Below are 26,968 nucleotides of genomic sequence, written 5' to 3'. Positions count from 1 at the left end.
ACAATACTGGGCCAAAAAAATAATATGGTGTTACTGAAAATATTGGCAGTCTCACAGAGGTAACTAGATTCACGTTGGACTAGATGCAAACGCAAAAATCTGCAACGCTAATTAGCATTTGGGTTAGTGGGAAACATCCAAAAAGTCTTTGCTGAAATATTACTCCAGAAAAAAAAAATTATCTGTAAAATAATGTGCTCACTGTAGGAAAATGCAGAGTGTTTGAAACTGACTGGCTTTGGAGGCCCACGTAAGACATGACAATCTGCTATGGGTATCAACTGCGTAATGAAAAAATTGTCCAAATCCTGGAATATAAATAAAAATGTCGGTAGAGTTTCAGTGATAAACTGCTCCCCGCATTTTTTTTTGCTTTTTCATTTCAGAGTTCAAACATTGGAATTCTCTTACTTATTCCCCAGTCCTGTAAAAAACCAACAATTTTTGTGACATAAAGAACAGTATCTTAGTGACTCTTTATAGAGTCCACAGGAGTGAAGAAATTAGCCTGGGCTTACTCAGAGTCTTTACGCATGGTCAGAATACAGGTCTGAAAACCCATTACTATATATGCACATAATGAGCCAAAGTCCACAGGAGTCCATGGATCTTCTCTACTGACTTAACACTGGGAGCAACTCAAAAGTTTTGAGCACATCTAAATGTGAAAAAATTGCTTTAGATTAGCGGAAGCCATGCCTTAAAACCTTTTAAAACACAGTGATTTAGCACTGATCTACCTCAAAAATATGTAATAAAGAGAACAGGTAATTTCTCTAACGGATTGCTCACAAAACTATTTTTCAATATGCGTGTTTTTCATTGCCTTTCTTTTCTGTTTTTATTTAAGTATGCATCCTAGTATGAGAGCTCATGACCTGAAAACATACCTTAATGTAATACACATCTCTGTCATCTACTACGAGTTCCAGGTGTCCAATTCGTGAATTTTTAGAAAACTCAATTCTTCCTTGGAGAAAAATAAAACTTTTTACTTTTCTGGATGTATACTGTTCAGTGATGCTTCATAAAACTGTACCCAAAAAGATAGTTGCTATTTTTGTGAACAATATATTTACAGAATTAAAACATAATAAATATTAAAGTAAAGGAAAAAAGGTAGGAACAGAATGTGCAAAGGCACCAAAGCGTCCTCAGAATATACATCTCATTTTGAAAGGACATTCTGAGAATACTAATTGAGAAGAGGCAACGAAGCTGTCTCCAACAAACTAGCTTAGTTCTGGAAGTGATTTATACGCTTCTTTTAGGCCTGTGCTAAAACTTGTAAGCTGTGTTGTGCTGTAGAGATGTTTCATGAGCTCAGAGCACTGTGCATGGAAAGCTTTGCACAGTGTAGGTATATCTTCCATGCAATCCATTTGAAAATAACCAGAATTAAAAACAAACAAATAAAAATATGGAGGGACAAGTTCTAAATATGTGGCTTTGATGTATTCTACCATACAAAACAAAATATCCCTTGTCATGCGTGGCATGAAGATGAAATATATTGTCTATATTATTATAGACCATATATTTATCAGTTTATATTTCATCAATGTGTTTGTTGATTTTGTTTTCTATGTTACACTGTGATTGAAATGTTACTTTTTATTATAATGCACAGCAATATCATAGTCAGTACTTCATTGATTTGGCAACAAGTAATTTCATGTCATAACTAACAGAATACATCAAACTAAAACTCAGGAATAGTAAAGCCAGTTCAGCATATATAAAAGATTTCAGAATAATCCACTGTGTTCCTTAGCCTTAGCTTCATCTGTACTGGAAACAGCTTTCCTCTTTAACGTGAGTTTGTGAATCGGGTACTGAACTTCTGACTGTGCAAAATAGTCTTAACCAGGCTGCAAAACCCACTGGGAACGGGTGTTACCTAAAGCAGTAAGTGAATGGCTATCACATAATAATGTGGTTTTAGCATTAGATTATTGACTGAACTATATTGCTATTTCTCTGTTAATTCTAATAAAGTTCTCCTAACTGACATTAACTGATGATCTGGTTCTTAGTCGAAAAACTTACCATCAATCTCGATTTTTTTCTTAGGTTGTATAAATTGGATTCTGAATTTCTTCTGTGGGACACTCAAATTTAGGTCAACACCAATATCCCTTTTCAAATCTGACTTCGGAGTCCCAATAAAGAAGTGAAGGACAGCTTCACTTGGGATCCATGAGTTCTCCTGAAAGAAACAAAGGATAACCACATTTGCAATCGGTGCAGCATTTACAAAACAATCTATCCCACTGTGTTGCATGATCATAGGCACCTTCACCGCCACAATAATTTTTCACGTGTCTGCTTTTCAAGATTTTCAGCAAGAAATTTCTTTTTTCCCCAGGCTGTATTTTCTGTTCCCTGTCCAGTTCTTGTCTTGGGAAATGCTCTCTGAACACCTTGAATTTCACAGCATACTGACCTTCTCTTGAAATTATGCTGAATCCTGCCAGAACTTACAGAAAATCAGACCACACTTCCAGTTATAAATTTAAGCTCTGAAGCTCAGGCTTAAGTGACTAGAATTTGACAGGGCTGCCTTAAGCCCTTACACTGTGGCAGTGTCAGCAGTGGGATGCACAGCACCATGAACCTACAGTGGGTGCCTTAGTTGACAGTTTCAGCCTTGCCCTGCCTACAGATGCCAGATTCTGGGGCAGAGGAAAACGCCTGTTCCCTTTCCTGCTTTTATTAGAGAAAGTCAGAAAAACAAAATAAAGAACAGAAAGTTACTCTGCTAATTGTTCTTACCTTAGTGTCTTAGAGATACTAAGCACTGTATGAATACAGCCAAAGCCCAAATTGTCTCACAGTAAAAAGAATACTTGGGCTGTGATAGAAGACGTCAGCCACTGCTCGTGTTAAACACCTATACTATCATTTTAGAAAATGTCATAAATTCTTACTGTCCCCTGCAGAAGCTGAAAATCATTCCTTTCACGGGCTTGCCCAAACAAACATATTAAAACAACTGACAGTGTTCTGGAGTGGATTCACTGGAGCCTAACTTCTGCTTTTAAACAAGGTGGTTAATGTAAATTAACGATTTGGGTTTTGAGTTTTTTTTTATCACAAAGAGAAAAAAGTCATTGAAGTAAGGTCAGGTTGTTTAGTACTGGGCACCAAGTCAAAAATCCTGGTCTCTACTTCCAGATCTATCAGTCTTATCTAACCAAAGAACCGTCTAACCAAATGATTTGTGTGCTCTGTCTTGTATATGGAAATAGTATGTACCTACTATCCGCATCAGTAATTCGTATTTGTTTTCAACATATTTTCCCACTATAATGGGAACGGAAATAATAATAATAATGTAGACCTTTGAAAGCCAGTTAAGTTGAATATATAGTACTGAGATATACTATTCTTTCATCAGCATAATAAACTAAAACTAAAGCCAAAGAAAAGCATGCCATAATGGTACCTGAGGAATATAGTTACATGCAGCTTCCACAATGTACTGCTGCAGGCCTCTATCTTGCTTAGTTAACGTGACAGCCACTCTCAAAGGTCCAGTAAGGGGGAAAACCAAACCACCGGCTGGGTCAGGATACGACATTTCAGAACACAGCTGCCAGCCAATAACCTCAGACACTGGGGAAAGACAACAGTTGAACATCCAGTTAGAACAACAAACAATTAAAACATGCAAATGAACGTTGCACTGAAGACCTTTTAGAACTAATATGTAAAAAAGAAATTCTACTGAATAAAACAATCTGTTAGGGATATTTCAGAATGATCAAGCTTTCAAAGACAAACACAATAGATGCACAGACAAACTCACCTTCCTTCCTAGTGCAAGATCTGGTTTCTGTGTGGTCTTGGAAAACATCTACATCTTCTGTCTCATCCACCACTGTGAAGTAGAGTTTAGAGCTACAACAAAGAATTTCAGAGAGTCACTTAAAAACAATTATGCTGAAGTTACAGCAATACAGAATTCTCAGTTGTATCTTCTCCCAGATGGGAAAAACAAGAAAGATGAAGTTCTGCTAAGATCAGTCTACACTTCTACTAATTAGCACTGATTTTTAACCACATTTTACATGCTTAATATGTCACTATCTTGAGATTCTTCTGCAGTTCTTCACAGTCAGTACTAGATTTCTCTATTCTGAGCAATTCTGAGGTCAGCTTATTGCAACCCCACTCACTTTCTGGCTTCTAGACATTTCCCCCCACCCTTAGGCTATGCATGGACATCAGTTTCATTCCAGTCTTGAAGTTCTTCCAGAACTTCAGAACTTCACTAAACTGCTTGTACAAGAATCATGGTCTCTGCACTTGATAGGAGCAAGAGAGTTAATGCAATATCTAATAGACTCTACAGTCAGTCTTTTGTTCAAATAATACACAATACAGGTTTGTCATTATTTTGACTTTCACTCTGGTCTGTCATCCATCCTAGCTGGTAGAAACAGAATTACATCAGTGAGTTTCCCAGAGTCCTAAGGGAATGGATGGTTTAAATGCAAAGTCCAGAGCCTTCCAGCTCTTTTCTGAGCTGCATATCCTACAGTACCGCAGTGTCACAAATCAAGAGAAACAAAGGAACAACAATCCACATACTGTAAGTAGTTCATTCACGTGTTGTCATTTCTAAGAGGCATGTAGTTGACATGCCATTTACAGTATATGCCTTCTACTTGGACTTCTAACAAATCTAAAAGTCCAACGAAAAGAGAAAGCCAGCAGAAAAAAGAAAAAGCTAAAAAGCCTAGCTTGCATTAACACAGGTAATTAATTTGCTTTACATCTGACAGTTGTTGAGGTGGTATTTTACAATGTTACCTTTACCTAACATTAAAGAACCTAACTAAAAACTCACCAGAAGGGTATGAGCGCACTTCATTAGTACTATATTCCAAATTACTCCAGTGTTTTGCTAAATACCATCTGTAGAAGTACTGCTAAGCTTTTCCTCCACTGCTTTCATACCCTGAACTAGATTCTTTTGACACTAAAGTTCCAGAAACAGCACTGATGTTCAGTAGGAAAAAACAGGAGAGTACAAAAAATCATTTACAGGAATTTTATCATTCTTTTATCATAAAGCTTTGATTTGAATGTATGTTCTTATGGTAAAACAACGTAAAATGCACAGAATAATTTCCCCTTTCTGTTCTTCTGAATAGCAGATTTGGACTATGAGTCAGACTGAAACAGTTTGGTTTTTGACAAAATATATTTCTGCTTTATTAATGAGCCTGCCAGTTAAGTTCTGATGCACGAAAGTTATCACAGTTACTATTTTAGGAAGATCTCCTTGCTTAATCTTACCTGAAATTAATTATCTCCATAGATTCTTCTGGAGTGTTCAAAAAAACTTTGACCTCTTGCCCTTTTTTTACCTGGATTCCCCCATCAAGACTAGTAGACGTCCTCATTCCTGCTAACCAGCTTAGGCCAGCTTGTCCCAGAGTTCCCACAGTTCCCATTTGGGCAGAAAGCTGGACAAATGCACTGTTGAAAGATTCAGATATGTATTTTTTTATGAAAAGCGCTTTCTTTTTAGAGCCCTTAATTTAAACCATAGGCTGCTCATCCTCTTCAATAAATATATAGCCTTTGATACTGTAACGTGGTATATTCTAACATTAAAATCATGACAACTATTTTGTTTCAGGAAATCACTGAAAAAATTATATGTACACAGACATACACTTTCTAACATGAATTAAAGTATAGTTTTACTAGATCTCCTATGTAACGGATTTGAACTCAGACTTCAGCATGAAATATCAGGAAAGGGAAAGTGATTAGGTTTGAGTATCATGGTGTAAGTTTATCTCTGTTTATACAGCACTTAGTGAAGTTTAGTGAATGTATTCATGTATAAAAAGCTACAATAGCCAAGTAAGGAAACACAGGGTTAAATTATCCATTGGCTTGTAGATCCGTAACCTGTAACTGCATGTCTGATCCTAAGAAAAATCAAAAATGCAATCCCTGTAACAGGTAAAGCATTCAAAAGATCATGTGCATGCAAGCATTTTGGAATTTGATTTACAGATAGGGAGGAATGGTCAGCTTAAAAAAGTACTGGAAAAGCACAGCAATAGAGTTCAAAATCAGACAGGCAGGATAGGAAACGACTGCTGTCCTTCTAGCATAGCGGCCATTCAGCAATATAAGGCTGATGACTGCTTGAGTTCTTCAGGAATCTCCTAATTGATTACAACAGACATTCACATCAGGAATTGCTACTTGACATCAGGAACATGGGAAAGTGACAGATTTGCAGCAGTTATTACCTTGGCTTGATATATCCATTTAGAAAAAAATTTGACTGTTGTTTGAAGTCCGCATTCCCTTTGATTTTTATGTTGATTGCTGCTGAAGCATTGACTGCCAGCTGAATAGGAAAGCCTGAAATTGCTGGAAACTGCAATTCTTCAGTGGCCAAACTCAGCCTTTTATTAAACTGGACCTCTTGCCCCTATGATGAAAAAACACAAACAAACAAATAACAGAATTTTATTTTGCATAATAAAGTCCGCATTCAAGATATAACTATCCTCTATATTTCTCTGCTGTGAAGGTGTTTTTAACTGAGGTGATTTGGTAAATAAGGCAAAAGAAGCCGAAAGCCTACATCTGGCCAGGGCATGAGTTAGACACTAGTCATATCCCAGTGCAAGAAATAATTATTTTTCCTTTAAGCATGGATGGATTTGAATGAGAAAAGCAAGAGATAAGAACCATCAGACAACATAAAAATCCTTGCCTAATGTACTGAACGCTGTTTACCCACAATATATACTGGTGTCTATTTTAGAGTTCAATTTAGAGAAATAATAAGTAATATTTTGTATCTTTCACATATCTGTCAGAAAGTAGTTTCTCAAGGCATTTGCATTCAAATAGAAAAAAAGGTTCCTTTTACCTTCAGAAGCTTGACAGCCAACTCAGCCAGATTTAAAGAATAATGTTTCATTTGTTTTCTTAAATCTTCACAATCCAAGAAGCTAAGTTCATTTCCAAAGATTTTCATGCTTAGCTCACATTTCAGCAGCTCCTTTCTCACTGTTCTCTCAGTGAACTGACATGCAATAAAGACATAAATCAGGAAGAGAATGATGTTTGTATTCATTTCCTTTCAAACTCATAATAAACAACTTGTCAGTGAAGGCTACGTTATTAGTAAATAGACATTAGGCTCCCTTTTATAAATTATTTCAAGACCACTTAAGACCTTAGATTAGTACCTGTTCTTTCCAGCTAAATTTCAGCTCCATGCCACACAAGCTGACTTTCACTATGAACACAGGCAATGTCTAGTCCTAAGATGACTGGGCAAAAGAAGCGTAGCAATACATACCCACAAACAGATGAAGCTTTGAAAAAATACAATCTCAATTAATACAACATTATGGATGCCATGACTGTCAAGTAAACTGCTAAGAAGTAAAAAATTTACATTTTCCCTCTTTATGAATCAATACAACAGCAACACAACATGAACATAAGCTTACACCGTAAGAAGAAACTCTAAGAAGATGAGTCCCAAGGAGACAGACGGTCTAAGACAAACTAAATAAATCATGGGCCCAAGTTTTCCAGATAATACATTAACAGTTGAAGTCAATTCCCAAAGCCTTCCTGTTATATACATAGAACATAACTCTCTCCAAACATGAGTAAATTCACAAAGGGTCAATGTAACATCTGACATCAGTCTGGGAAGTCAGATCGCAATCAGCATGACTCAGGAACTTAACATCAAGCAGCTGTGTATAGTGCTGCAGAAGTCAAAAGACAAAAGGACATCAGCATAAAGAAGATCAGAGCTCAAAATGCTGAGAGGAAGCCCAAAACACAAGCAACATACTCCCCTGGCTGAGAGTCATTGTTTTGAGACAATAAAAGAACCTGAAAAACTGAATATCTGGCTTTTTGTTGCTTTGTATTTTATGCAGCTGTTAAGTTCTCTGCAAGTGAGTGGAACAAGCTACATAAGCTTTATGCAAAGGAGTCACAGCAACACAGAGCAGTTGTCCAATGCTAGATGGGGCCTTAAGTTTAACCATGGAATATCATTAATTTTTCCAAGATCTGCAGAGTCAGTTACCTTTTTGACTAACTCACTCATCTTACTGTACTTTCTACCAGGACAATTCTGCTTAGCTTTTCTCAACTTTGGCTTGCCAGACTTGGTCACAAGATGATCAGCAGGGCTGTATCGCTTCAAAGTCAGCTTCCTCTGCTTGACTTTTCCTGTTGTTTCCACTGGGTTTTCTGACTTATTTTTTCTTTCATTATTGTTTGCAAAAAAATAGTCACTGAAAGTAGCAGGCTTCTGCCCAAAAATCTTCTGCACAAGAGCTTCAGCATTCTCTAATCGTACACCAACCTAGGGGAAAGCATACGTCACTGAAAAGCCTGACGATGAGATACATAAGGTATATTCAGTTCTATAGACAGAAATTAAAAATATACATTCAGATGCAACCTTTATGTTTTTCTACAAGAAAGATTTTCCATACAAGATCACAATGGTCTACAAAATTTAGTATCCTACCTCATGCAGCATCCAATACCAGTTAGTTTAGTATTAACTCTTTCCAGTAAAAACTCTTTAGTTTGTTGATTGTGTGAAGCTCAGTCCAAAATAAAAAATCCTTTTTTATTCAGGTACCGGTTTATTTACAACATAATGGGACAGTTTAAGCTACTGCTATCTTAGCATGTTACAAACAGTATTTTGGTTGGAAAACAATAACGCACCCTTTCAATGCTCCTGAAATAAGATTCTGTTTGGAAGTTTGACTAAAATACTATTACTAACACTTATAAATCCAGAAGATATGACACTGAAAAAATATCTTGTTCCCTTGCAAGCTTAAATTTGAGATGTGAAGGCTACATTAAATTCTTTCTTTCACATACACATTTTTACCTGCAGTAAAGGGTCCATATGCCAAACATTGCTTTCTCCTGGAGGCACAGTAGAGGCACAACTAAAGATGATGAGGCTGCAGGCAAGCCATTTAAATGTCCCAAGCATTGGATGCTCAATGGGACTAAAACAGTGACTTCAGTTAGGTATATGTGACTCTATCTCCTGTATTAAAGGAACAGTGTACCCAAGCCAATCCATTTTCCACTGTAAATCAACCGAGGGAATCTTACTGTCCTGAACAGGAGCAAGAACAGTATCTCAGAAAGCACAGACTTTTATCTTTCATTTGAATCAACAGCAAGTGCTGAATATAACTCACTTGCCTAGTGTATGCTACTATCAGAGTTGAAGTTCTTTTATTACAACTAAGTCTATTACACAAAGGAGTCATCAGTCTGAGGCAACTTTGCTGTAGCAGTGAAAAGCATACCTTGCTAAAGGAACTGTAATGGGAAAATAGAACACAGTTCTTTTTACTTCGATATACCAAGTGTCCCTTGAGAAGAGGGATTAAAAAACAAAAGCAGCCCATAAACTTGCCTCCAGTAGATTTATAGCCTGCCCCATAACGTGAACAGTCAAATTTGTCATGACTGATCGTGGCAGAAAGGATGCAGGAGAAAAGACCACTGATGCTTCCATATTTCCACCTGCACCACCTGCAATATAAAATACCAGTTGTCTGTCATTGGGAGATCAGCTATTCGCATATACTTTGCAAGTCTTGTTCTTTGGGAAACTGCAACTTTGCACATTAAAAAGATGGTGAATAAAACACTAAGTCAACAGGTGAAATTATTTAACTTTTTAGTATAGCAAAGACTTTAATGGACATTACTGAAAGCCTAGTATGCGACCAGTACTAAAAGAAGAGCATTTACAATACATATCATACACAATTGCACTGGAAGAGACAGACAGAAAATCAAAATGTTACTCTGAAAAATATTATCTAGCATTTTTGCTAAAAACAAATGATGAACAGATAGTAAAACAGGAAGGAATGAGTCTGAATCTTTTCTTATACCACGGAAAGTACATGAATCAGAAGAAAAAAATACATCCCAATCCCCTGTTGCTACAAAGGAAGCTCACTAAGGAAGAAATCAAAAGTTGCTTTTCACAAAAATAATCTAAAACTTCATCGGTTCTTATTCTCCTCTCCCACAAAAGTAAAGTTGCGTCGTATCTGGCTTGCTGGAATTACATTTGACATACACCAATTAAGGTCAGAGCATAATCAAGCCTACATTTGCATTAAGCCATAAAAATTAAAATTCTGTGGAGCAAGATATAAAAGACCAGAAAAGCCATGTGGTATTTTAATAATCCATATGCTACAAACCCTTAAAACTCCACATACCTGAATGGAATGTGACATCGGAATATGAAGAGTATTTCCATGTCTCCCGGTCAAAATCTCTGCTAAGGATTTCATCAGGAATAGAATCTCGAAGATGCTCCTTCAATGGATCATCCGTCTCCAGGAGCTGAGAGAGGTGACTCCAAACAAAGGAGCCCACTTAAATTAAACAAAGAAAAGCATTTGGAAATTAGAGAAAAATTAAAACAGTTTTAAAAACTGAAGCAGGGCATCTTTTTATTTATTTATACCAGAATTAATCCTAAACCATTCCCCTGACCACAAAAGAATTGATTCATTTTCAGTACCATTCAAATTGCTCTGATGCACCTACCTTTACAATGGTCAACTTATTTAAATACTGTCTTATTCTTTACAATATGGCATGTGAGGGGCCATTCACTCCCTAGTTTCATTTACGCCTCTCAGCTAACCTACGCAGGCAAGGAGGTAAGGTTAACCTACTTATTTGCTGTTTGCAAAGGATCTTCTATACTAAATTCAAAGGAATGATGAAAAAAAACCCAAGGTACAACTCTAATACAGACGTTAGAGGCAGGTTGTGCAGCTCAAATAATATTGGACTGTTTCTGTTCCTTCTTCAAAGAACAGATGCGCCAGAATTATTTAAAAGATGTTTTTATTTGTCAGCATCATTCATTTTGTTCTTGAAAAATCACTGACCCAGTGTACTGAAACATTCAAAAAAAAAAAAAAAAGTCTGGGATAGACAGCGAACACACTAAAATCTTAAAACAAGTTAAAAACTATAAACAGAAATAAACAAAGCCTTTTAAAAGGCAAGCATTAAGCAATTTCAAATATAGGGAGGTCTATTAATCAGATACCCTACACGAATACTGGCAACACTCGTGGACTTGTAAGAGAAAACTGGCAATAGTTTCTTTACATACAGCAAACAGATCATTCCAATAGAAAGAATCTTACAACTAAACAGTTGTGATTCAGAATTAGTATTTCTGCATGACACTGTGCTGATTCATGGTTTGGCCATGTATGCGTTATGGGGGGCAAATGTAGTCCATGCGTTCTGGAGTCTGATTCTTAAATGGAGGCTTTTTTTCCTCCTGACAATAAAAGATATCAGGCTTCGCTGGTAGTTCAGTGCACAGACACTGAATATTCTGCAGTTCCCTGCACTTTTCACAACACAAATCCTTTTTTTCATATTGCTTTTTCTGAATGCAGCAACTAAAAACTAGTATGTGCTCTATACCTTCAAAAGCACTTGTTACTCAATAGTCTTATTACATGAATTATTTAGGTGTTACATCAACCAAAGACAAAGGATGGAAATTAACAAAATTAATGAGTCGTACATTAAATTGTTTAAAACATAAAACATTTTGGATGGACTCGTAGAGTGCTTCATAAATCAGACAGTTTATTTTTTCCACATAGAGCCACAGGGAGGAGAGTCACTGAGGTTACACCTACCTTGACAGTGTTATGTAGACTGATGCAAGTTCTCTCTGTCTGAACTCTAAAAAGAGGGGAACAAGTCCCCTCCAAACCACAAGCCACATCAATAGGTGAAAACAATGCTGAGCCTGAACTCATAATCACTGCAGGATATACTGGTCTGGACATAACATCCTGATAAAATGGATACACAGCTTGAAGTTCAGAGCTGGCTAGGATCCAGATACATCAGAGTGCAGAGTCTGCTTTCATCTGCCTGCAAACAATCTTATAGATATCCCTTTCATGTTTGCTCCTTCTTGACAGATTTAAAAGCAAAGGATTTGTCTAGAGGTATTCTTTGTTGAATGTGGTGAAACCGTTTAGAAAAAAATCCCTTCACCCAAAATATGAGATCAACTTAAACATTTGTGTACTTTGGTAATAAAGAGCTGACAGGATTCTGTGTTCTCTTATATAATGCACGGTTTCAGTTCATACTAGCCCAAATAGCTTCTCCTTCAGATAAGCTACTTAAATAAACCGAGTATTTTTAAACACAGTATAGATTTTCTACTCAGCATCAGTTCTCAACTCAGTCTCTCATGTCAGTAATATAGCTCAGGTAACAATTCATCATGGAACCACAGAAGCAGAAAGCAAAATTTAAACAAACTATAAATAATTAAGAAATTATACTTAGGCTAACCTTTTCCCCAAATGACTGCTACACTGCTGGCCAGCTATTATACAGTTGGATATATGACTAATACCCCTCACAAAGTCCTTCTCACAACATTCCTAACACAACATGTCCCAGTTCCCACATTTTGCTTTTCCCTGTGTTATAAACAGTTTCTTGATGTCATTTGTTTGCCATTAGATCCACAGATTGAGAACTGTGATCCTTAGAGGACTTTCAGTTGACCTGCAGAATCACCTCTGGCGCAGTGATGAAGCACCTCCCACTAAGCTTTGATACTAACTGCAGGAAGCCTTAAAATTCCTAAGTATCCTACAATTATCTAAATGAAAATCAACAGGCCTTTCTTTGCAGTCTTCAGATCTGTTTAGTTTCTGTCTAATGCTATCTTTAAAATACTGTGATCAACATTAAAACCATATCAAAACTGATGTAAAATAGCTGCAAAAGAGGACAGTACCAAAGAAAGACCATGGTAGCGAGTCCTTATAATAAATAACTGTATTACATCAAGTAAATGTATAGTAAACGTGGAATTTAGGAGCATTAAAAAGGTAATTAAGAAATAGTAAATAATTTTATACCTGCAGCTTGCAGTATTTTTTTCTGCCACTTGCTTCTTTCTCGACTTAACAAAATGTAATTCGCAGTTATCCATTTGTATTTCTAATGCACTAAACATTAAAACAGTTCCACACAGCTCTTTCTCAAGAGCAGACAACTAATGAAATGCTGCCAGTAGAGGGAACTCGTTCTATGAAGAGTCACTCCTTACTGACTATTGCTAAAATAACAGTATCACAATTCCAACACAAAATGTAACAATCATACAAACAATCTTTTAAAAACAACCTATGAAGTTTTAAGATTAAATAAAAATTGATACAGATTGGTACCATTACACCCGTAAACTAAATGTTACACTGAAGTATCATTTAGGAAGGAGTAAGACTTCAGCAGTTCCTTGGCTAACCTTGACTGGATGTTTCTTTCAGCAAAGTCTTTTGTACTTGTTTAAATAACTCTTCATTCGGACATTTCATTGCTATATAATAAGCAGCAATCCTTATTTCCACATCTTCGCTGCTTGCTTGATAGAGCTGAACTAATACAGCATTCTAAAAGAAAAAGATAAAAAGATAACCAAAAGACAATTACGATTTATTCTCCTAAAACACCTCATGTATGCATTTTCAGGTACAAGTAGGTTTTTCTTTCTGAAAGAGATAGCTATTGCTTTATACTCGACAAAGTCATTTCATGCAAAACATACACAAATGTATGTACATATTCTCTACACTACCTTATACACAACTTTCCAGAACAAACTGTCGCTATGACCTGAATCCTCTACTGACTAATTTATACAAGACTGTCTGCAACACAGAGCCTCACTTGCTAGCGCAACAGTTAATGACGGTTTTATTTCCACCACAAGGGAGAGTAGTTCTATTATATTCCACACATGTGCCACAGCTAATACACAGACAACAGTGGTTACATTTTTCTTAACAGGCTATTAAGATCACTACTTCTGGTCTCAATCAAAGGGTAGGCCTGTAACAAATTTATTCTGTTCAATACTTCCCAGGTATCCACAAATACGAGTTGTTTGGTGAACTCCCAAGAATCAAGACATTGGTGACTGATTCTAGTAACATTTCTATTAGCATTCAACACCTTCAGTGCACCCACAGGGTGTCAGTTTAGCCATTCATTTGCTAGACAATGATGGGGTGTACGACAACATATAGATTTCATACTTTCAACAGGTCTAAGGAGCAACACTGAGCTTCATAACTACAGGACAAGAAGATTATGCCAATCCATGCTGCAATTAGATTTTAAAAAGCCATAGAAAATGCTTCTCCAAGTGCAAGTTCCATGTGGACCTTCTTCTTCTGGAGCAGGGCTACCAAAACCCACAGAAACATAAGCCACCCAACTGAAGTAACTTTTTAAGAAGTCATAAACATTACCTCAGTCACTGGATGTGTTACCTCAACTATAGCAAAACATATTATAGGTCTGTTTATCAGGGTTGTCCTACCAACCTCTCCAACAGCAGAGGAGCTCTGCTGGAAGACACGTTTACACTTGTTCCTTATTTACTTGCATGTTTCATAACTATTCCAGAAAGTCAAAACTCTGGGATAGTGCCAGGAAGACATCAGTCACCTGCTGGCAATAAATCACTTACCCTGACAGAACAGGGAATGCGCCTGAAGGCCTGGATAGCAGCTAGACGAATTTCAATTGGATTACTTTTCAGGGAAGCACACAAGCTCAAAACAGGAGCTAGCGAAGCTGCTGCCAGTCCTGCATTTCCAATGGCTTTTAACACCAGTTGCACCTGTAAATACAAAGTAAGGTAGAATAAAAAGTTCTCCACATATTGTCAGCTGTACATGAAATCTTATTGCATTAACACTTTCTGTGCAAAATTCTCTGTTTAAAATAATTGCTGATCATTTGGGAGGGTTACTGCAGCCCCTATTATACCATCTATACTCTGGCTTTAGTGTGAGAACAAGACTCACATGAATATGGACAGCTGTTCTAATGCCATGTAGCACTTGTAAGTAAAATCTGGCTTAGAACTGGTGGAATAGAAAAGCATTTTAAAAAAAGGCCTGCATTGCAATGGAAAAGCAGAAGTCATGGATTTGATATGCAGTAAAGGTTTTTCAAGTACTTTGATATTTTTTTCCCTTTTTATCATAGACATTTTGACCTTTTAGTGATACAACGTGGAGTTCTGGACACAGCAACAAATTGAAAATAATAATTTATCAACAGATGCAATAATGTTACCAGTTTACTTCACTAAACATACAGGAAACCTGTGCAACTTCAGAACCCAGAAAGCATATTACTGCTGGGAATCAATGAATTTTTAATGACAAGCTCTGTATTAAAGTTTAGAGACCAGGGACTTCAATGCAATATGGTGCCTGATCTTCCTTTTACCAACAGTCCCCTGGAAACAACTATAATGAAGCCAGCACAGTTAAAATGTTCAAAAACCTTCCACAACTGTAGGTCGAAGACTCCCGTTCACTGTTGATTTGAGACATCAGGTGGAACGTCTCACCTATTCTGCTCTGCGTCTTTAGTAAAGTTATCATAGTCAAAGATACCTCTCCTACACCTGCTGCTGAGCTTCAAGAGGCTGCTCCACATTCATCAGACAACTGTGTTTCAGTGTTAAGCTACAGAACAATTTTCAAGAAGTTAATGAGACTTGGGCAGTCTTTCTCACCGTGCCCGTCTTCATCAATTCCATTTTCTGATTTACTAATCTCTTGGCTAATTTAAATCAGATTTATTGAAAGACAGAAAGGTTTTAAAAAGAAAAGTTTTTATGAAAACATGCAGTTGGGTGGGTGTACTGATTTTGGTTGGGATGGAGTTAATTTTCTTCATAGCAACCTGTATGGTGCTGTGTTTTAGATCTGTGACCAAAACACTGTAGGTAACACAACAAAGTTTCAGTTATTGCTGAGCGGTACTTGCACAGCATCAAGGCTTTCTCTGTTCCTTACTCTACCTGCCCAGCGAGTAGGCTGGGTGTGGGTAAGAGGCTGAGAGGGGACACAGCCAGGACTGCTGATCTGAATTTACTGAAGAAGTATTTAAACCGTATGGCATCGTTCTCAGAAAGAAAACTGTGTGGAGGGAGTGGGGGTGGTTCCAAGGTATCCACTGCTCAGGAACAGGCTGGGCATCAGTCTACTGGTGGTGAGCGACTGCTTTTGCATCACTTTTTGAGGTTTGTTGTGGGGTTTGAGGTTGGATATTTTTCCCTTCACTTACTAAATTGTCTTTATCTCTACCAATGAGTTTTCTCAGTTTTGCCCTTCCAATTCTGTCCCCCCATCCCAGCAGGGGGAGTAAGTGAGTAGCTGGACGATGGTTAACTGCCTACCAGGGTTAAACCACCACAGAAGAGCTGAGAAATTAGTGCCCTTCCCCACAGAGAAAGATTGCAATATAAACCAAATAGACATTTGCTTCATTTGGTCAGCTGCTGGCAAACTGGCATCCAGTCTAGCAGCACAACCCTAGCTTGGAACTACCCGTATGGCACTCTCCTTGCCCAGCTGGCAGCAAGCGGGGCAAGAGGAAGATGCTCAGATGACTACAATAATCCCACTGACAGTCGATTAGCAACATTGAAATCAAAGCTTCTCTTCAAAATCCCACTCCACATCCATCATTGACAATTTAAATGGCTGTTTTGATTTTTTTAAGTACTTCTTTCTAAGAGCTCAGTAGAGACCAGTGAGACCACCCATCAGTGCAGTGTTGCCTCTTTCCAGCGGAGAGCCCACACTTCAAAAGATATATCATTTTTTCCATTTTTTTTCTAATGAGAGTAACGTATCCCCAAACCATGTAAAGTCCCAATTCTACCAAAATGAACTAGGTAATTTCACACAGCACATAGTAAGAAACTGAAAATACACACAGAAAGTACGATTCTATGGCTAACAGGAAGACAAAGAAGTTTAGCAATGGAATCTCTTTGGGGTTTTTTTATCAAAATTTTGTTCAAGGGTCCCAATACATAAAATCTTGGGGTTTTAAGTTATTCCTTCAACAAATGGGTTAATAATTAAAAGTGAATGGATTGCTCACACTATATGAAGAAAAATGCAAATCCCATGTCTTTATCTTGCACACTGGAAAATTAAACAGACACAAATACCTGAGACAAACTTAGCTCTTGGGCTCTTACAGCTATCTGATACACTGTCACCAGTATCTCCATTTTCTAAGCATGATAAAGAAGAACCAATTGTTTAGGTAGATCATCAAACAGAAGATATAAAGATATTTCTTCAGCAGCAAGTGTCAGTTAAAGATAAAAAGCCCCAGAACTGTGACAGGATTACCCCTAACTCAAGATCCCATAAAGCAACTAAGAACGATTTTCCTCTCCTGTTAGCCCTCCAATACCGTGACTGACTTACAGCCAGTAATGCTGGGACTCAGCAGAACTTATTAGCCAGCAATAACACAAGTAACACTAACTGTACATGGATTTGAGTCAACAAAGGAAGAGGAAACTTTCATCAATGTACCATTTTACAGGGGAGTGATGGGTGTTCTTCACACTGATGAACAGAGTGAAGTTTGCTTCATCAAAAGACCCAAGGCTTTTCCTTATTTAAATAGCCAAGAAAACCCATGATGATAGGTTGTACTTGTTGGATTACAAAGTTTTATCTGCCCATCCTACCAAAGAATATTCATTTACAAAGCTTGTATTCATGGCTTTCTGGAAATCCACCGAATGCCATTTTAATCGAACAAGTTCTAGATCATAAAGGGAATAGAAAAGTGAAGCATTATATCACATGCTTCCGTATGACGGATACCTCGCTGAGTCGTTCTGAATCTTGCACAGTACAGTTTCTTCCCAAAAATTTCCCAAGAGTCCACATCACACTCTGCACAGCAGGTACACCATCACAGGAGTTATAGGATGAACAAAACCTATGCAAGAGAGCAGTTACTCCTAAGAAGCAGCTCTGGCTTGCTCCCGGTGACTTCAGCAAAGGCTGTAAACAAGCACAAAAAGAACAGGGCGTTTCAGAAAACTCATTCTCACAATTAATGTAACACACCATAGAAAATAAATGTATCAAAATATTTACATATTAAAATTAAATCTCAACAATGCTTATTTTCAAACAGCCCTTAAAGGATTTAAATAAATAAACAAGAAAGGACAATCTTGCAGAGATATAGTGGAAAATTTTTCCGCCTTCATATGTAAGCATACAGGCTAAATTAGTGTCAACATGATATAGAACTCAGTTCTTTTCCAGAGAAATCATGCCCTGCATGCCTAGGAAGGAGTGTGAAAACAAATCTAAACAATTTTCCAGGACCCTTAAAATAGTAAAACCCTTACCAGTACACAGTTTCCCCCCAATACTTAGCAAAAAACACAGTCCCACCTCAGTACTTAGCAAAAAGCACTGACAGTTCAGTAAGTCATGGGCAGTTTACCCATTTTTAGAATGAAAATGAGTTTTTTCTGTCCCATAAACCTGCAAATTCCAAATTTCCGTATCCTCTGAAGCAAGCCTGTTACTGTTGAAAATCCCACCACTTCAACCAATGTTTGTGAAGCCCAAATGAACTCAAGACGAATTATTTCATGCAAATGTTGGGGAAAGCCTGCTAACACTGAGAGCTGTTTTTCATACGGTGGTCAGCACCTGTATGATTTGTAACAGCAAGTTGTGATACACTCCGCAAGATTCTCCATGGCTGATCAATGGTTCATTAGCACACAAGTCAAGCAGGCATAACATTTTACTTAATTAAAAAAATAATGAGTTAGTTAAGCTACAAGACTATCTATGATTTTACTAACCAGAACACTGCAGCTTCCCGAAAGAAACCACAGCAAGTCCAACTTCAGACTCTAAGACCACGATAGATTACAGTGTACAAACCCGGTAGGACAACAGATCTTTAAAGGAAAATGACTGCAAAATGGAGCCTGTATTACTCTGTATACAATTAACTTAGTGAAGGAAAAATGTCAAAAGCTGCAATAGCAGTGCATATACAAAGGACTGAAAAGTCTCCAGGTGCTAAATACAAAGCTTGTAACGGACCAAACTGCAGAATAAAGCTCTCTATCCAAAGCAGGGTGCAATGGCAACGGCATCATTCTCCTCACACTGACCTGACCACGAACCCCAAAACTAATTAGCACAAACCAGACTCTGGAGTCCACAAGGTAGTTCACACTTTTTTTTCATTTTTAAAAAAAAAAAAAAAAAAAAAAAAAAGTCTCTAGCCCACACATGCAAATCAAGCTCCTGTGACCAAACAGGACTGCATCCTCTTTTGGAATCAATATTAAAATAGCCAGTAGTTTCACCACCAAAATCACCTGGACAGAGGTGGTTTTGTACAAATCTGTGAAAAAGACTAATAAAAATATAAAAATTATGAGTCAGATAGATTGATGATAATTAAAAAAGAAAAAACAACATCCACTCACAGCAAGAGATTCAATCATGCCTGAGGTGGGTTTAGGAATGAATGAAAATGACCAGAAGAAATATTCCACTTTGTCTTCCTCGACTTCTCCAGAAGCTATAATTTCTTTCATTAGGATGACACACGCCTCTGTAGCACAAGATGGGAGAGCATCTATTAGCGGCTGCCTATAACACAAGAAAAAAGTACAATTAAACTAAACTGGGTAAAAAGACTTGCAATCAGAGTAAGAGAATAGTCTGCATGGGATTCTTTTTAGCTCCTAAAGTTAATAACCTTGTCCTGAGTAAAATTAGTCTAAAGTTAATAGAGAAAGAGGCAGAGTAGTTTAGATTATTTTCTAATATTTAAGAATATTCACTTGACTGTTTGTCAAAATCTGAGAATAAACCTAAGCCAAAACAAAATTTGTCCCTTTTGCATGAAGGAAAGTTTAAGATATTGTTACAAACATAAAACCTGGCATTAGATTGATTTCAAACAGGCTGATGACATTTTGTACTGAAATCAAGTAAAAACCTTGTTTCTTTGTTTTCACTTTTCAGAATATTGATTTCAGAGGGAAAAAAAAATTGTATTGATTTTAATAATACTGGATTAGTATTTCTGAAAGTCTCAAACCATTGGACTAGAACTATTCCTGGTGTTCCTCAGGGCTTAGTGTTGGGACCATTTCTGTTTAACATCTTTATTGATGACCTTGATAAGGACATAGAGTGTATCATCAGCAAGTTTGAAGATGACACCAAGCTAAGCGGGAGTGTTGATCTGCATGAGGATAGGGAGGCTCTATAGAGAGACTTGGATAGATTGGATCGGTGGGCCAATGCTAATGGAATGTGCTTCAACAAGGCCAAGTGCCAGGTCCTGCACTTGGGCCACAACAACCTCATGCATCGCTACAGGCTTGGGGAAGCGTGGCTGGAGAGCTGCCTGGCAGAAAAGGACCTGGGGGTTCTAATGGACAAGCAGCTGAACATGAGCCAGCAGTGTGCCCAGGTGGCCAAGAAAGCCAATGCCATCCTGGCTTGTATTAGAAATAGTGTGACCAGCAGAAGGAGGGAGGTGATTGTCCCCCTTTACTCAGCACTGGTGAGGCCACACCTTGAGTATTGCATCCAGTTTTGAGCACCTCAATACGAGAGAGATATTGAGGTGCAGAGGAGGGCAACGGAGCTGGTGAAGGGCCTGGAGAATAAGTCTTATGAGGAGCGATTGAAGGAGCTGGGACTGTTTAGTTTGAGGAAGAGGAGGCTGAGGGGAGACCTCATCACTCTCTACAACTACTTGAAAGGACATTGTAGAGAGGTCGGTGCTGGTCTCTTCTCACAGGTAATTAGCAATAGAACAAGAGGGAATGGCTTCAAGCTGCAACAGGGTAGGTTTAGGCTGGCCATTAGGAAAAAAAATTTCACAGAAAGAGTGGTCAGACACTGGAATAGGCTGCCCAAGGAGGTGGTTGAGTCACCATCCCTGAATGTGATTAAGAGTCATTTAGATGTGGTGTTGGGGATATGGTGTAGGGGAGAACTTTGTAGAGTGGGGTTGATGGTTGGACTCGATGATCCCAAGGGTCTTTTCCAACTTGAATGATTCTATGATTCTATTCCTGACTGCAAATGAGCGGGGGCCTTGATCTTTAAAGCTGCAGTTCAATGACGGGTATAAACCATCCTGAGATCAGGCTGCTATTGAAAGTTGTGGCTCCACCACATGCACACTCCCAGCCTAACATTTGTTTCCTCTCCCCGAAGAGTACTAAGGCCACTGAAGACAGAGATCCAGGCAAGCTTTTTCATAACAAATGGCAGTAGATGCTTAAAACCAGCAGCACTGATTTCCACCTAAGCCTTGACTCAAGTTTCCTGTTCACATTGTTCCTGAAACAGGAAGTCTGTGTGTGGGAATAGGCATGGGACAGGAAAGTCTCTTTTGTATACAAAGTTCATTCAGTGAGAAGAGAATATCATCCTTCTGCCACATAAATAAGATCTGCAATACACGTTCTTCCTTTAAAGTGCTCCAAATTTGAATCCAACATTTGGGCATGAATTTAAAACATTAATCTATTTTAAATATTTACAAAACATTTGTAAATGTTTTTTACATTTACTACTCTGCACTGGTGAGGCCACAACTGGAGTACTGTGTCCAGTTTTGGGCTCCCCAGTTCAAGAGGGACAGGGAACTACTGGAGCGAGTCCAGCGTAGGGCAACTAAGATGATTGAGGGACTGGAGCATCTCCCTTACGAGGAAAGGCTGAGAGAGCTGGGACTCTTTAGCCTGGAGAAGAGAAGGCTGAGGGGAGACCTTATTATGGCATACAAGTATCTAAAGGGTGGGTTGAAGGAGGGTGGTGCCAGACTCTTTTCATTGGTTCCCAGTGACAGGACGAGGGGCAACGGGCACAAGTTAGAACATAGGAAATTCCGTTCAAATACACGGGAAAAACTTCTTTACAGTGAGGGTGACAGAGCACTGGAACAGGCTGCCCAGGGAGGTTGTGGAGTCCCCTTCTCTGGAGATTTTCAAGACCCGCCTGGATGCAGTCCTGAGTAATGTGCTCTAGGCAGTCCTGCTTTAGCAGGGGAGTTGGACTAGATGATCTCTAGAGGTCCCTTCCAACTCTGAAGTTTCTGTGATTCTGTGATTTCCTTCGTTTTTTTTTTAAATGCAATTACTAAAGGCACCTTACCAGTTGTCTCTGCATTTAAATGAAGATCTTTGCCATACTGCTTTTAAGGCCTCAAGAGAAAGTTGTCGAAGCTCAAACACGAGAGTCATGAAAAGGTCTGCAGTCTGTAAGAGAGCATAACAAATGTAATACTACAGCTGTGCAGAAACCAGTTTTACATAACAGAGCACAACAAGAGACTTTGGGTTATACCAGCATTGCCACAGATTTAAAATGTAACCTGAGAGTAAAACCTCTCTTCCCTGTGCCCCTATCTTCCTTCCCTCCCTTGCTTTTCTCTTCAGGCTGCAAACATGTAAGGAGAAGGGGTTTCACTTGGGATGTCAGTCACTTCCTCGAGCAACTGTGCTCAGTGACCACTATGCACACCACTAGCATACAAATGAATAATCAACCAAAATGCAGCACTGTGGTTACAATCCAGAAGAGAAGGCCATAATCCTCTCGGAGTTTGTACAGCAAGACCTTGATTTATGACCAGAACTGCCAGGAAAGCCTTAACACAAAATGCAACAATAGTCAAGCTAACTTCATATTAGTCTTAAGTTTATGATAAAGATCATTTAACTGAGGTTTGGACAATGCGTAAAGGTTTTGCTTGAGTACCTCTGGAGCTGTGTGAAAATATTGCATTTTACTGGGGAAAAGCCCAAGCATAACTGCTCTTACCTCTGCAGGAAGCATGGGCTTAGTGGAATGTGTAGTAGCAGAAGAGCTCTTCTCCCTGGCTGAGCTGAATTGCTACAACATACAGTAGCTATTTTACCTGCAGCACATTATCACACACACTTTTCAGTGTAAATAAATTCTAGCACTTCATTCACAAGCTGCTCCTTGCTCTTGTTGGCAAAACTGGAAAACCTACTTTAGGGTTACTTCATTAAAAAAACGTAAGTATTTCAGTCTAGTTGAACAGTTGAAGCTGAATAGTTCTGTTTAATAATTTATTTGCATGTGCATGGCTGAAAGAAATTAAGAGCAATTCAGAGCAGACCCATGCTTTTCTGTTAAGTGAAGTAGCTACCTGTAGCAGACTACATTTAAAAAAACACCACTCCCACCCCTCACTTAACTTACGTGGCAGTATCAGTTTCTAATCAGCTGAAACAAGTATTTTTCAGGAACTACTGTCTTGAGGTACTTTTGGATGTGTATTATATTACCAGCACTAATTTTTATTTTCTAAAAAGTGATCCTGGAAGTCAAATTAATCGAATATTGAATTGAGCTAAACACATTACCAAGATGACAGAAGCCTTTCTATTTTTATGGAGTACAAAGCTTCCAGTGACATCCTTACTCAATCCAGGCCCTGTATTACCTACCGAGGCTATTCTCTGCTAAGAGAGGAGGATCTTTTCACCTTTTTTCATATTGTTTTCATTTGCACATACACTATTCATCACATTGTTATTTTGGCCTCAGTAGAAGCTTTTTGGAAAATGATATTTTAAAGGATAAATAGCCTGTAGATGTCTTCCTCTGAGACCTGTTCCAAAGTTCAAGAAGGGAGATAGGTCTCATTACTTGAAAAATTAACAGAATGTTAAATTCAGTAGTTTGTATGTTCACTTTAACCTAACTCTATAATGTACAAGTTTTAATCATGGTCCACGTCATACAGATTCACTTCAATTTGTTATTCACTTCAGAGGTGAAAGACTTAGACGTAGGACAACTGCTCTGGTTCCAAAGAAAACATTTTTCTTTGTGTAGAAATCATACAAACAAAGTCTAATTCCACTAAACAACATTTCCAAAGGTCTGGGGAGAGACCTGCTTTGACATCCTAACCTTCCTTCCAGGAGCTGCTTCCAAAAGCAATGAAATATTGGAATAACTCAGTGCCAGCATTTGATTTTAATTCAAGATTGCCAAGACATTTCCAGTAAAAGAAGCTTTCAGTAAGAAGATGGAGTAATTTCTTACCATGTTGTTTGATAGGCTGAGGGAATAATTTGTTAGATCCAATACAAACATTATTTATGGTTTTGTTCTTTTGTAGCTTCTTTTCTTTTTAGCCATGGTATATTAATTTCATCAAATTGAAATTTATTCTCATACACGAAGCCCTATCTAGGTATTAATTCCAATAACATTTATAATTCCATAGCTAAAATTCAGTTAGATCTACATGTATTCTGTTCCATACCATACCACTGAAGACTATGGAGCTAGTGAAACAGATTACATTTCATGGCCTATAAAATATTCAGAGAACTGTATTTAATGAAGTTCTTCAAAAGGATTTGTAAAACGCAGGCCTTATCCACATTTTTACACAAGCAAATACACTATGGGCAGCAGATTAGGTGAGCTGGGGAGCCTCACAGATACTATCACAAGGAGCTGTCTGTGCAACGTCTGATGAGCTCAGGTGGTTCATCAGCTGGAGGCCACAGCACAGTTCAAGGTAAAGTTTCCAGACTGATATATTTCCAGGTGATATAATTTTAGACTGTAGAATGACTTCATTCTACTTCACACCTGCTGACTAGACAAGCTCCTGTCTAATAACTCAGTGCAAAATTTCACAGAGAAACGGCTATTTTTACTTCCTAATAATAAAGCTTTAGAAGGAACTGTCTGGTCAGGTGGGCTGTTTTTATTTTTTACAGTAGGTTGCATTGAAATTGAGCTGTCAAATAAACAATAACCTCACTGTAAATGCCTCTATTTGTTGTATCGTAATAACAAACTACATGCAACTTTGGCTCCCATTCCCAGTCCTAAATGAAACATAAGGAAGCCTGGCTTTTATTTTACATAGAAGTTTGCTTTTCCTTCCATCTGCAGACACACTGTAGCTCTATTTAAAAAAAAAAAAAATCCTCTGCAAGTGTAAACATGGTATAGTTTAGATTGGAAGATAAAGTAGTAAAATGCTTCCCAATAAAAGTGTTTCTATTTATGATATATACAAGCACCCTTTGAAAGCTCGACACCTTATTTGCTGCCAAGTATAAGCCATGTCATCACAGGGGAGGTTGCTTTGAAAATGTGTTCAATGAACACTTTTGTTGCTGCCTACTAATTTAGGTTCTCAATGAAAGTCCTCTCCAGTAAATTTAGTATATGTCTTTGGAATTACGCAGCTGTCTCTTCTGTATGGAACCTCCGGTTTTCAGCTGTCTGATTTCTTTTTTCAACTATACCTATGTTAAAGAACAAGTGATTTCCTCAAATTGAAAGCCAAGCGTGAAATCAGATGGAGGTGACATATTCTTCTCCCTAAAGTCTACTGGTTGAACAGCTGCGGTTATTCTCTCCCTGCCATGGCATAACTTAATTTCCTTCTGATCCTCATCAGTTCTTTCTTATTTGGTTTCCTACCTTGACAGTGAACCTTATTTCAACCTCAATTTCAGGAAGGATGTAATTGTGCCTAGTCACGGACCAGGTTAAAGTTACCTAACAGGCCATTCCCAATGCTATCTTCTAAGGCCTTCCAATTCAAAGCAAAGACTTCTGTTCCTAGTAAAGTTGTTATTTTTATAGTCATACAGAAAAAGAACAGTTGAATTTCAAAAAACAAAATCATCCATGTAACTACAGTGTCTTCACTCATCTTGATAATCAGAACATCTTCCTTATGTGGGAAATATTGTTATACTCCCTACACCCACAAGTTAGAAAAATACAAATCCAAACACTCGACTAGGTAGTAACTAGCAATCAGAATGCCTTATGAGAAAAAAAAAAAAATGGTGAGACCATGCCCTAAAGGTAAACTCTTTTGGGTCAGATTGGGGTGCAGGAGTTGGGCAGAGTGAATCTGACATAACTCTTGCCCACACTGCACACATACATACACAGACACATTCACCAGAGCTACCAATCCAGCATCAAAATCCAGACAGCCAAATGTAAATGCAGCCCCCAGCAGAAGCTGTGTGACAGGCTTCCTTCAAGGCTCTCTCAAGCGAGGCTCCCTCTTCCCCATCCCTTTGCCCATTCTTTGTCAGTATGCAGCTTGTTCACTTAATGGTCCATTAGCTGATCTACATCCACATTGAAATTCAATATTGTCTCATAATAGCATTAAAAAATTAAACAACAACTTTGCTTCCTTGGAAATGACACAGTCTCCACCCCCACTTTCTCATCCCTCCACTGTTTTCCTGGAGCTGGGGATTTTCCCTTCCATTTATTCTTGGTTTTGTGTCCTGAAAGAAAAGCATAATCTCACCTCATTCAGAGTCAAACAATAAGGGGACAAACAAGCTATACATGCGTAACAGTGGGGCTGTCTCCCAAGCAACGCTGTGGGCATTCCCATAACTTCTTTCCTGGCCCAAAGGACATTTTATCAGTTGGAATGAGGGATAATAAAGATCCCCTTTGAAATGTCTTGTCACACAGAAGGAACACCCTGAAACGGTGAAAATGGCTGACAACCAATCGAACCCTGTGCTGGGATAGACATATGATGAATAATTCACCTCTTTTTTAGGCAGTGGCGCGGACAGCAGCCGCTTGTGCTAATCTCAGTAATTTACAAAACAAATTTCCCACACATGAAGCCAGTGGGCCTCTTTAGAGACTGAACTGACATCCCACTGTTACTGGGAAAAACCGTCGACCATTCTTTCAAAGACACTGAATTATGGATGTTCAAAAGAAGGTAGGATTTAGAGAAAGTTTCTCAGGTCCACTGCAGTAATTTCTTTTTTCAACATTTTGCAAACAGTATGTAGCTCTCTAGTCTGTTCCTAAATGCCATTGCATACTGCTGTTACAATGACAGCCACATAGAAATAAGCGTTATCATAACCAAAGAGGCTGCTCTTATTTTACATTAGCAACAACCATTATGTTTATGGCTC

General features: G+C 38.2%; 1 protein-coding gene across 10 annotated transcripts in view; it reads right to left on the bottom strand.

The window, feature by feature from the left end:
- The window catches only part of LOC128913816 (uncharacterized), a 104,258-nt gene that overhangs the window by 62,077 nt on the left and 15,213 nt on the right, over window positions 1–26,968 (bottom strand). For 8 of the 10 annotated variants that reach the window (XR_008468073.1, XR_008468074.1, XM_054212054.1 and 5 more), the window contains 15 exons: window positions 22,143–22,246; window positions 19,448–19,613; window positions 17,802–17,984; window positions 14,618–14,770; window positions 13,391–13,535; window positions 10,293–10,451; window positions 9,470–9,588; window positions 8,099–8,380; window positions 6,914–7,069; window positions 6,282–6,466; window positions 5,308–5,490; window positions 3,812–3,903; window positions 3,449–3,618; window positions 2,050–2,209; window positions 891–970 (listed from right to left, as the gene is read on the bottom strand). Coding sequence is in view for 8 of the 10 variants with exons in the window: in XM_054212054.1 (XP_054068029.1) it covers window positions 891–970; window positions 2,050–2,209; window positions 3,449–3,618; window positions 3,812–3,903; window positions 5,308–5,490; window positions 6,282–6,466; window positions 6,914–7,069; window positions 8,099–8,380; window positions 9,470–9,588; window positions 10,293–10,451; window positions 13,391–13,535; window positions 14,618–14,770; window positions 17,802–17,984; window positions 19,448–19,613; window positions 22,143–22,246 (2,337 nt within the window). In the remaining 2 variants the exon portion in view is untranslated. Of the gene's footprint in view, window positions 1–890; window positions 971–2,049; window positions 2,210–3,448; window positions 3,619–3,811; window positions 3,904–5,307; window positions 5,491–6,281; window positions 6,467–6,913; window positions 7,070–8,098; window positions 8,381–9,359; window positions 9,589–10,292; window positions 10,452–13,390; window positions 13,536–14,617; window positions 14,771–17,801; window positions 17,985–19,447; window positions 19,614–22,142; window positions 22,247–26,968 lie in introns of those variants that run through there. The other 2 variants (XM_054212059.1, XM_054212060.1) reach the window with 2 other exon arrangements.

This window comes from Rissa tridactyla, chromosome 8, assembly GCF_028500815.1.
Source record: "Rissa tridactyla isolate bRisTri1 chromosome 8, bRisTri1.patW.cur.20221130, whole genome shotgun sequence".
In the NCBI taxonomy this organism is placed as follows: domain Eukaryota; kingdom Metazoa; phylum Chordata; class Aves; order Charadriiformes; family Laridae; genus Rissa; species Rissa tridactyla.
Note: the sequence above shows the minus strand (reverse complement) of the source record. Positions and strands in the feature narration are given on the sequence as shown.